The sequence below is a fragment of the Orussus abietinus genome, unplaced genomic scaffold, assembly GCF_000612105.2.
Source record: "Orussus abietinus isolate OABI.00-Male unplaced genomic scaffold, Oabi_2.0 scaffold423, whole genome shotgun sequence".
NCBI classification, from domain to species: Eukaryota; Metazoa; Arthropoda; class Insecta; order Hymenoptera; family Orussidae; genus Orussus; species Orussus abietinus.
This window is the reverse complement of record NW_019395107.1, coordinates 12,330-24,178: the sequence shown is the minus strand read 5'-3', so window position 1 is coordinate 24,178 and position 11,849 is coordinate 12,330. Positions and strand designations below refer to the sequence as shown.

General features: G+C 41.2%; 2 protein-coding genes across 2 annotated transcripts; both read left to right on the top strand.

Annotated features, from left to right (window-relative positions):
• Positions 1-844: 844 nt before the first annotated feature.
• LOC105694636 lies at positions 845-1,780 on the top strand. Its single transcript, XM_012415503.1, has 2 exons — positions 845-1,352; positions 1,671-1,780. Exons 1-2 carry the CDS (start codon positions 845-847, stop codon positions 1,778-1,780), a joined length of 618 nt encoding a protein of 205 aa, XP_012270926.1.
• Positions 1,781-7,092: 5,312 nt separating this feature from the next.
• LOC105694635 lies at positions 7,093-10,121 on the top strand. Its single transcript, XM_012415502.1, has 2 exons — positions 7,093-8,093; positions 9,962-10,121. Exons 1-2 carry the CDS (start codon positions 7,093-7,095, stop codon positions 10,119-10,121), a joined length of 1,161 nt encoding a protein of 386 aa, XP_012270925.1.
• The last annotated feature ends 1,728 nt before the right edge of the window (positions 10,122-11,849 follow it).

The window sequence follows — 11,849 nt, the reverse complement described above, 5'->3', positions numbered from 1 at the left end:
CTAACGGATAACTTACCTCAAAAAAGAAAACAGCTACAATTGAAGAAGAGGAGGAAAATAGACGCGAAAAGAGCAGGACCTACAAAGCATACTCAACTACAGGAAGAACGCAAAAAGAAGGAAAAGAAGAACAAACAATCACAAAAACAACAATCAACAATCAAGAAAAAAGCATAATAAAAACTAACAAGAACATAATCCAAGGGAGATGCACAATCAAAAACACATAATTGAAATTAGAAAAGACAAAAAAGAAGATAGCAGACCACCAGAATCAGCGGAAGAAGATCCAGAAAGAAAGATCTCAGAAAAAGGAAATGATAAAATCAACAATAACCAGATCACATCATCCTAAAAGATACAAAACCAACCAACCAGAGGACTAATCAAAATCATAGAAAAAGAAGAACAAAAAAAGAACATTGTACAAATAAAAACAAGAGGCAAAGACCCAAAAAATAAATTAAAAAAAAAGAGTCTATTCCAAACAAAATAAAGTTAAAAACTAAATCAACAACAAACACTCAAGACCGTTCAAAAAATAACCCCAAAGGTTACAAAAGAAATTCCAACAGTTCAATACATATAATACAAATACAAAATATAACAGACAACCAATAGTAAACAAAACAAAAGACAATTCGAAAGGAGAAAAGTCACAAATAAACCGACAAGACACGAAAACAGACCGATCAACATTAAAACTCAAAACTAACTCAAAAACGGAAACCCAAAAAAAGAAACAAACCCACAAACTACCCAAAGGATTAATCGAAATAACCCCCACAATAAAAACAAAACAAAAAACAAAAAGACAACTAAAAGTAAACAAAACAAAGTAAAAATGGCGCGAAACATACAATGGAACTGTCGAGGATTGGTCAATAAAATCAACGAACTACATAAACTAACGAAAAAACCTGATATTATCTGCCTTCAAGAAACATGGCTCAAAGAAGAAAAGAAAATCAATATAGAAAATATGGACATAATACGAAAAGACAGAACAACGCAAGAAATGGGAGGAGGTGTTCTAATTGGCATCAGCAAGAAAATTGAAATAGATGCTACAATAACAGGCAGAATAGAAAGGGTTGGATGTCAAATTCAAGACGACGATAAGGAGGGGATCAACATAGTATTCATGTATAACCCACCAAACAACGTAATCACGGAAAAAGAATGGCGAAAAATCCTGACACATCTAATGAGCAACAGTCCAGATGCAATAGTTATAATATGCGGCGACCTTAACGCTCAGTCAGAAATGTGGGGATCTACCATGGAGAATCAAAATGGGAAGAACCTGGAAAAAGCAATTTCAATACTACCTATCCATATACTCAACACAGGTGAAGAAACAAGAATTACATTAAACAAAGGACAAAGAAGCACTCCAGATATAACGTTGATATCAACAAATATTAAACCCAAATGGATATGGAATGTGACAGATGATATATATGAAAGTGACCATGTACTAATCAAACTAGAACAAATGAAAGGAACTATACAGACGAACGAAGAAAAAAGAAAAATAAACCTAGAGCGTTGAGATAATGAAAAATTCATAGAAACATGTGAGAACATCGTATTTGAAGAGGAAATTAATTTCTTGGATTATATCAAAGAATACCAAAAACTATACAACTTAATCTTGGAAAAAATAGAAGAGACTGGCGGAAAACTACTAAGAAAACCCAACACAGATGAAACACCAAAGTCAGAAAGAAAACCAATCAAGTGGCCAACCACCAAACCATGGTGGTACCAGAAATAGGATTCAGCAAGAAAAGCACGAAACGAAGCTTATGACAAATTCATAAATTCACCAAACGAAGAGAACTTAAAAGAATACTATAGAACAGCAAAAAATAAGGAATACAATCAATACCTAGAAAAGAGATGGCTTTAAAATAATACCGAGATGGCTTTAAAATAACCGAAGAAATTAACAGCGGAACAAACCCTAGCATCGTATGGAACAAAATGACCAAATTAAGGAACAGTCATGTCTTCAAAGAAGCGATACCCATGGATGATAGGAAAGAAAAACTCATCACTGAAGCCATCAACAAAATAGCCCCGCCGTTGGTTAGTAACCATCAACAATTGGAAACCTATCAAAATAATAAAACCACACATAAGATTATTCGATGACAACTTTAAACTAATAAATCGTAATCAAAAGCCTAAAATTAAATTCAGTGGCAGGCCCTGATTTAATCAACAACCAAATAATAAAAAACCTACGAAAAAACTACCAAAAAAAACTCTTACAAATATTTAACTACTGTGCCACCCTGGGAACCATACCCGAAGCCTGGAAAAATTACGACATATTACTAACAGACAAACCACAAGAAAGAGGCATGAGACCAATCGCATTGGCCTCATGCATTTTCAAAATACTAGAAAAACTAATAAAGAGAAAGCTAGACTACTACATCGAAAAAGAGAATATCCTCCCGCACACCCAATACGGGTTCAGAAAAAGGAAGTCCTGCTGGGACATCAGTAACTTAACGCTAGGCATATACGATACGTTCCAAAAAAGAGAACTGATGGGAGCGCTAATGCTAGATTTAGAGGGAGCATATGACAATCTTGAACCTACCCGCTTCAAATAAACCATAGATAAACTGAGAATTAACTATGGCCTAAAAAAGATAATATCCGATCTAACAATGACACGCTCAGTCAAAATATACTACAATAATAACTTCTTAGAAGAAAGAACAATTAAAAAAGGTCTACCCCAAGGGTCAGCGCTGAGCCCCCTACTATTCAACCTATATGTCAAGGACATAAATAATCACGTACACTATAACATCAAGACATTAAAATTTGCAGATGACATAACAATATATACCAAAGGAACAAACCAAAAAGAAATAATCAACGCTTTACAAGAATCGCTGAGCAAAGTAGGAAAATGGCTCCATTCAATAGGCCTGGAATTATCACCCCACAAAACAAAATTAATCATATCCTCAAGAAAGAAAAAACTGAGTCCAGACAACATCATTAGATACCAAAACCACACAATCAAACCAGAAAAGGAGATCAAATGCCTGGGAATTATCCTAGACAGCAAAGGAACATGGAAAAACCACATAAAATATCTAAAAAGAAAATGTAGAAAGTACTTAAACATAATAAAATGGCTGTGGCACCTCATGGGGTTCTGACCCAGAATCATTAATAAGGATAGTAAACGCAACAATAAGGTCAATAATCGAATGGGGTGCAGTAGCGTATATTACGTAGACACCCTCCGTACCCTAACGTAGGGAAAAATCCATTTTCCGATCACTGGAGCTAGCCATGGAAATCCGAATACAGAAACGCGATTAGGAAACTCTTGCGAAAGGATCCAACAAGTTCATCGGCCAAACTGCTCCAAAAGTCATCGATCGATCCGGGGCGAACAACCTGATGACTACGCAACGCGTCAGCACAACCCAAAAGTGCCACCCTCACCTGGGCCCTAGGAAGCCCCCACCAATTGGAACACCCTGCTAATAAAAGCAGCAGTCAGATCAGGACGGTATGTCAGTCATAGTGTCAGAAGTCGCACGTCTTTAGTCAAGTGTCATATCACCGGTCATCCTCAACAAACTTCGAGTGGAGCTCCTGGTCCTCGGTACTCCGTTCCTAGCGAGTCAGAGAGCGAGACCGTAGGACTCCCTGTGAAGGAGCACTATCCTGCAAGCTGCAGAAGTGCCATCCGGTACTCCAGTGATCCAATCACCGAGTCAGGACCAGACGGCGGCACTGCGACTTCCGTTGGACGGGAGGCTTCTAGGAGACCTCCAATCCTAGGGTACGCCACGGGACGAAGGTGTTCACGCACAGTCATCCGTCTGGGTCGATCAAAAGAGATTGTCACCAATCCGGCTGCTGATCAAGCCAGGCAGAGGGTTTTTCGCAAGCTCAACTCATCCTCATTTCATTTTAGATTATTTCTTAACCCCCATTTCCGACCGAATTCTAACCATTATCGCGATTTCCATGCCCTGCTCCGGTCAACCGGATAGATTAAGAACCCATCAACTTCCGTCAAACAGCTGAGCTCGAAATCTTAGCATCGCGAGACAGACTAAAATCACGCGTTGACCGCCATTAAACAGTAAGGAATTCCCGCATCAGCACTCCGGCGTTCAGTAACCTACCGCCGCTGAAGCGCGCTATCGCGACATCCGAGCCCTCGCGACGCGGATGTATAATGACCCAGAGAAAATTAGGTCAAGGCATCTCGGATGCCCCTCCCAGCTGAAAAATCCAAGAAAAATATAATCCCACAAACTACAAGATAATCTATACAGACGGATCAAAACCAAAAAAGAACGAAGACATAGGAGGAGCATGGATCGACACAACGTCAGGAGAAAAGGGCTTAATAAAACTGGACAGAGAAGCAAGCATCTTTACCACAGAAGCCCACGCCATCTTAGAAGCAATCAAACACTGAATTCAATCAACCGAAAACACCATTTTTATCCTAACGGATTCCCTATGTGTAATTACAGCAGTGCGTCACATGGACATTGGAGCGTCGACAGCCCATCCGCGTTAATTATTAGTATAAATTTAATCTTTTATAATCGCTCGAGTCAAGGCCCACGGAAATTGGAGGTCCTTCCCACGCGTACCGAAGGACCCGAGCCATCCTCGAAAGGGGGGCAATAAAACTTACGAGTCCGAGCAGTCTCAAAGGGTCTCTTTTCGAGGGTTTTCGCCGAAGGTCCGAGATGACGTCTGGCGAACAGATTCTTTAACTTTCTAAAAATGCCGAAGCCCGATTCTGGCGATCAGACGTCACTCGAGGGTTTTTTCCGCGAATCCGCGGTCTACGTGACCGGCCGTTTCGCGGGTGCCTTCGAGGGCGGAAACCCTTCGGGAATTTTCTCCCTGCCAATGAGAATGCTCGACTCAAGGTCCGACTTCCTCCCTCCACCGAGTTGGAGGGAGAACTCTGCATTCGGATATTTTTTAAGACATTTTGTAAAAAGCAGATTCCAAAAGACCGAGTCAACATCGAGTCTCTCTTAAAACGTTGCCGAGTCAACGTAGATACCAAACGAACGTTGCCGAGTCAACATCGAATCTCTCTTAAAACGTTGCCGAGTCAACGTAGATACCAACCGAAAGTTGCCGAGACAACATCGGATCTCAAAAACGTTGCCGAGTCAACGTCCAAAAAGTCCAGTTGCCGAGCCAACTGAGAACTTAATCATTTCGTTGCCGAGTCAACGCAAACGCGAAGACCAGTTGCCGAGTCTACTGATCAACGTCATAAAATCACGCATCTTCCCTTGTCCGTAAAGGAAATATAGTTTATTGTGTCACTAAAATTCGGAATAATTTCATTCAAAACGCGAAACCAGCTGCTGGCGGTTAATCCCCCCTTCAGCAAAACACTATTCGAGCCCGTCTTCCCCAGCCTGAAGATTTACGACCCTCGGGGATTGACTGACAATCGCGAGCTGGTTTAGTGTCGCAGAACAACCATAAAATACAAATTTAACACATATGAAATACAGTTATCCGCATTCGTTGTCGAGAAAATCATCGACCAATTACCGTATACAAACATCGATACATCCAGTTTAAACATTCCCCGAAATCTCACCCTGGCAGACCCAACCTACAACACAGCCGGTAAGGTAGATTTGCTACTAGGCGCCACCGCATTTTGGGAATTGCTTTGCGCCGGAAAAATCAAGCGGACAAGGAATCAATCGGTTATGCAAAAAACGCATTTTGGATGGATAATCTCAGGTCAGGTCAGTCCGGGCGGATCAAGGAATCGTGACGGACAATTCTGCGGAGTCAACTTCGATAACGTCGCCCTAAGTCGACAACTCGAAAGGTTTTGGAATCTGGAAGAGTGCTCAATACCCAATTCACTTAGTCCCGAAGAATCCTCGTGTGAAAATCATTTCGTCCGTACATACTATCGCGAGGCGAATGGAAGATTTACCGTGGAGTTGCCAATACGTGGTGATCTCGCGCAATTAGGAGATTCTCTAACAGCGGCCGTGAACCGCCTCTATTCAATGGAACGAAACTTCCGCAGGGATGTCGAATTGAAAAATCAATACGTTGAGTTTATGCGGGAATATATAGCATTAAATCACATGTCCTTCGTGACGGAAGACGAACATGAGAAACCTATTCATTTCCATCCGCATCACGCGGTCATGAAGGAATCCAGTAGTATGATCAAATTACGCGTCGTATTCGACGGCTCCTGTAAAACTACCTCAAATCATTCACTAAATGACATACTTATGATTGGCTCGACCATTCAGCAGGATTTGTTTTCAATTATACTACGATTCAGGCAGCATCCTTATGTTATCACCGCCGATGTAGCCAAGATGTACCGTCAAATCAACATGAGTGACAAGCATAGGAATTTACAATGCATCGTATGGCGATTCAATTCCGACGAATCAATCAGTACGTTTCGGCTGAACACAGTTACGTATGGACTGGCCTCGTCACCATTTCTAGCGATCCGAAGCTTACACCAAGTAGCACTGGATCACAAAGCCGAATCTTCCATAACAAGTCAAATCATTCTTCGAGATTTCTATGTCGACGATTTATTGACCGGAGCCGACACCCTCGAAGAAACGCAAGCCATCAAATCAGAGGTCACGTCCATTCTACAATCCGCAGGTTTTGAATTGCGTTAATGGACATCCAATTCATCTTCAATCGTCACCGCAATCGAATCTTCAGCCTCCGAAGCGACGTACGAGATCGGCGAATCCGTAAAAACGCTTGGCTTGTGTTGGCGACCTCGAGAGGATCAACTCGAATATGCTGTATGCCGTTCACAATCTTCGCAAGGGATTACAAAAAGAACAATTCTATCTACCATATCACGGATCTTTGACCCACTAGGTCTAGTTGGTCCAGCCACTATTAAGGCAAAAATCATGCTACAACGTTTGTGGTAACTGAACTTGAAGTGGGATGAATCGGTACCACTGGACATATACACGACATGGAATCATTACGAAGGTCAACTTCCTCATCTCGGCAACATAAGGATACCGCGATTGGTACACACGATGGATGCCGTACAAACTGAACGCTGGCTTCTGTGATACATCGGAATTAGCGTACGGAGCATGCCTGTACATCCGGACGTCCACTCAGGAGGGTGCTCACACGACTCATTTATTATGCGCCAAATCACGAGTTGTAGCATTAAAGAAAATTTCATTACCACGACTCGAATTGTGCGGCGCACTGTTGCTTTCAAAATTAATCCACCAGGTACGTCAGGCACTGGCTATACCATTCAAGGAAGTTTTCTGTTGGTCCGATTCAACTATCACCTTGGCCTGGATCAAAGGCGAACCACATCGATGGAAAACCTTCGTCGCCAATCGAGTAACCGAGATTCAGCAACTCAGTCAACAATCCAACTGGAATCACGTAATCTCAGATGATAATCCAGCTGATATCATTTCACGTGATTGCGATCCAATCGGTTTGAGAGATTCAGAATTCTGGTGGACGGGACCAACGTGGCTCTCCAGGGATTCGTCGCATTGGCCGCAACAAACCCAGCAACATTCTGAAGTGATACCAGAGTTGAGACAACCACATGTAATATTCGCTCATGTCAATCAATTGTGCCAACTATTCGACAGATTTTCGTCACTTAATCGGCTTCAACGTGTACTTGTCTACTGCCTGCGATGGAAGACTATAGTTAAGGATCGAAACACCGTTACCTCGGGACATTTAACCGTTGCTGAACTTGACAAATCTATAAAGGTCTTAATAAAACTCATGCAATCGCAGGAATTTGTTCAGGAATTGCACGCACTTAAATCACATCTGAGCATTCCACGCAACAGTCGATTACGCGCATTAAATATTTTCCTCGATCATGACGAGATAATTCGCGTAGGTGGACGATTACATAATGCCAATTTAAATTATTCGCAAAATCATCCAATTGTTTTACCCACAAAACATCGACTCACCGAACTCATCATACGCGACGAACATTATAAACATTTACACGCCGGTACACAAGCATTACTAGCCGGTATCAGAGAAAGGTACTGGCCGTTATCCGCTAAGAATGCTATACGCCGCGTTCTACGGCAGTGCATCGTACGCTTCAGGGAACGTCCAATAATTAACCATCAGTTGATGGGCAATTTGCCCAAATCCCGCGTAACTCCTGCACGCCCTTTTCTTAAATGTGGCGTCGATTATGCCGGGCCATTCAACATAAAAATATCCCGAAACAAATCAGATAAGGCGCGTATTTATGCCTGTTTATTTGTCTAGCTACTAAAGCTGTTCATTTAGAACTCGTTAATAGTTTGTCTACCGTTGCTTTCTTAAACGCATTTAAAAGATTTATCTCACGCCGAGGTCGGCCATTCGACATGTACTCCGACAATGGAACGAATTGTGTCGGCGCGAATAATGAATTACGGTCTCTGAATGACTTATTGCCGACTGAAGAGCATCAAACTACAATGCATAAAGTTTCGACCCAATATTCAATAAAATGGCACTTTATACCACCATATTCACCTCATTTCGGAGGTTTATGGGAAGCAGCTGTAAAGTCCGCTAAAACTCATTTACGGAAGATAATCGGTCCGTCATTGCTTATCTATGACGAGCTATACACCATATTTGTACTAATTGAAGCATGTTTAAATTCGCGACCACTATCTCCCATCTCAAACGATCCTAATGATCTGGTGCCTTTGACACCGGGACATTTTTGAATAGATGAAGCACTCACATCTTTGCCACAACCCGATCTCACTGACGAACCAACCAATCGTCTCACACGATACCAATTACTTACACAAATACGGCAACATTTTTGGTCAAGATGGAGCCGCAAATATTTGATTCAACTTCAGCAACGCGTTAAATGGACCCAATTACTGCCCCAGGATCTAAAACCGGGTACTATGGTAATCTTAAGGACGATAACTTGCCACCCATGCAATGGCGATTAGGAAGAATAATCGAAACTCATCCAGGGAAAGACGGACTCATTCGTGTCGCTAGTATTAAAACTAAACAAGGGATTACACAACGATCATTGTCAAGAATTTGTATCTTACCCATCGAGCAGATTATAATAGCCCCGTGATACCGATAATGCGCCCAACCATAAGGAAATTAGCCATTAAGACCACCATAATACTTAAATGCGGTCCATGACATCCTCAACTCGAAATCATTTATTCGTGCATTACAATGTACGACGCTAAGTAACACACATTCGTTGAAAGTACGAGCTTTGAAGGCGGGCGGCATGTTCAGGACTTAAAGTAATGACGGTACAGTTATTTCAATAACTATAGAATACAGCTGGCACTGTGAAGTTAGCATATCAATTGCTGGCATCTCAAGAAAAAAGTAGAGTTCTAATAGCATCCTCAATAGTTCTAGAGTTCTCGATAGTTTATTTCAATAGTTCCGTCCATTTAGTCAATAAAAAAAGGAGTTGAAAAAATGAGATGCTAACTTCCCGTAGCATCTCAATAATGAAAATCTGATTAAAAAAGAACATCGTCCCGTCGCCTTTCTTTCGACATCGTTTAAACTTTTCACATAGAGAGGGTCCAGAACCGGCACGGTATACCTACTATCATGTCCACCGTATGACCTCGAACAACTGAAAAAAAACTTCCAAATGATCTTGACTTAGTTTACCAGGTGTATAAGCTTAAATCGGCTGTTTGCTCATAGATTGCGTTAGTGAGCATATTAAGTTACTATGGACACGCCATACTTTTGTTTTGTATGAGTTTGACATCTGTCAACAATAATCAGTGCACATGATCAGCAATTTCATACAACAATATACATTTTTCCTTTGGTAATCATGTCTAATTTTTTGCCGGAAAAAGAGTATATGCGGGAAGCTCTGCTTTCCTGCTTCAATTTGAAGAAATCGGCTGCATCCACATCGAATGCTTGTGGAGGTCTATAGCGACTGTGCTTTATCGGAAACAACGTGCAGAAATTGGTTTCGTCGGTTCAAGGACGGCAACTTTGACCTGAGCGACAAGAAGCGTGAAAATAGGCCCAGGAAGGTTGAGGACCTTTAATTTCAGGACTTTTGGACGAGGACGATACCCAATGCTTGCCGAGCAATTGGATGTTACTCAACTGGCCATTTCTATGCGTCTACGTGCCATGGGAAAGTTTCAAAAGATCGGAAAATGGGTACCGCATGAATTGACCGATAGGCAGATGGAGCGACGCCAAAACACATGCGAAATCTTGCTCGCCAGACAAAAAAGAAAGTCATTCCTGCATCGAATTGTGACTGGCAATAAAAAGTGGATATTTTTCGAGAATCCTAAATGCAAGAAATCGTGGGTTGATCCCGACCAACCATGAAAATCGTCCGCAAGACCAAATCGCTTCGGACGGAAGACGTTGCCCTGCGATTGGTGGGATCAGCAGGGTATCGTCTACTATGAGCTGCTGAAACCTGGTGAAACTGTCAATGCCTACCGCTACCACCAACAACTGATGAAATTGCATCATGCTCTGCGTGAAAAAAAGGCCGGATTATCAGCAAAGACATGACGAGCTGATTTTCCTGTACGACAACGCACCATCGTACACGTGAAAAATGGTCCGAAACTACTTGGAGGCACTCAACTGGGAGGTGCTACCCCATGTCGGTTATTCACCAGACCTGGCCCCTTCCGACTACCACCTGTTTGCGTTGATGGGCCACGCGCTCGCTGAGCAACACTTCGATTCTTATGAAGACGACCGACAATGGCTTGATGAGTGGTTTGCCTCAAAAGAGATCGAATTTTTTTGCCGTAGTATCTACAAATTGCACGAGAGATGGGACAAATGTGTAACTACCGAGGGCCAGTACTTTCAACAAATTATTTTTTCGCTTTCTATGAAAGAAACATGTGCTTTTCTGACTAAAAAACAGCGGATTTAAGCTTATACACCTGGTATATGTCGGTAAAAATGTTAATATAAGTGACTCACATTCAATGTACATATAATACAATATTTTCAAGCTCTCTAATGCAATTATAAAACCTTGAAACCCTGTTTTCTTCCTACTATATAAAATTGATCCAATGGTTAGTCTCATTAATTTTAAATATCCCTGAACGTGAGACATATATGATAAAATATCGCTTGCATTACTTTTGGAGAGTGGTTTTTTAAATGTATATTTACACAATAAATTTCTAGTATTTAAAATGTCTAATGTGTTGTTAATGACCCTTATGATTCGGGTAGTTGCTTGAGCTCCTTGGAAGTTTTCTAGTTTTAGATCATGACACGAATATTCTAGCGAATCGGCAACACTATTGCTAACTATTTGAGCTGCAGGAAGGACTGTCATTTTTTCTTGCCACCACTCAATATGTCGCTTAGTTAAACACTTTCCTAAATGTAATACTTCTTGCCCATGCAATTCGTGTAGCTTTTCAATATATTCCCATTTAATATACCCGTCGTCACTATCAATTAATAATTTTTCACTAGCGAAACAATTGCATACAAGTTTTAACATATGGCCAGCATCTGGGTATATACAAATTGATTCCCTAATAACGGGATGCGGGAAAATTGGCTGTAATTCATTAATGTTAGAGAGATCAGCACCTAATAATTGTACTGTAGAAAAGTTAGTCGCGAGTCCATCAAAGGTAAAGGAAGTTACAATAATTTCGGAATCGTGTAGAAATTGTAAACACAGCTCACTAAATTCTTCTTTTCAAATGTATTGAGTGAATTTATTAAAAAATAACCGACTGGAATATTCCAGTGATCATTAATTGCCACAAGCA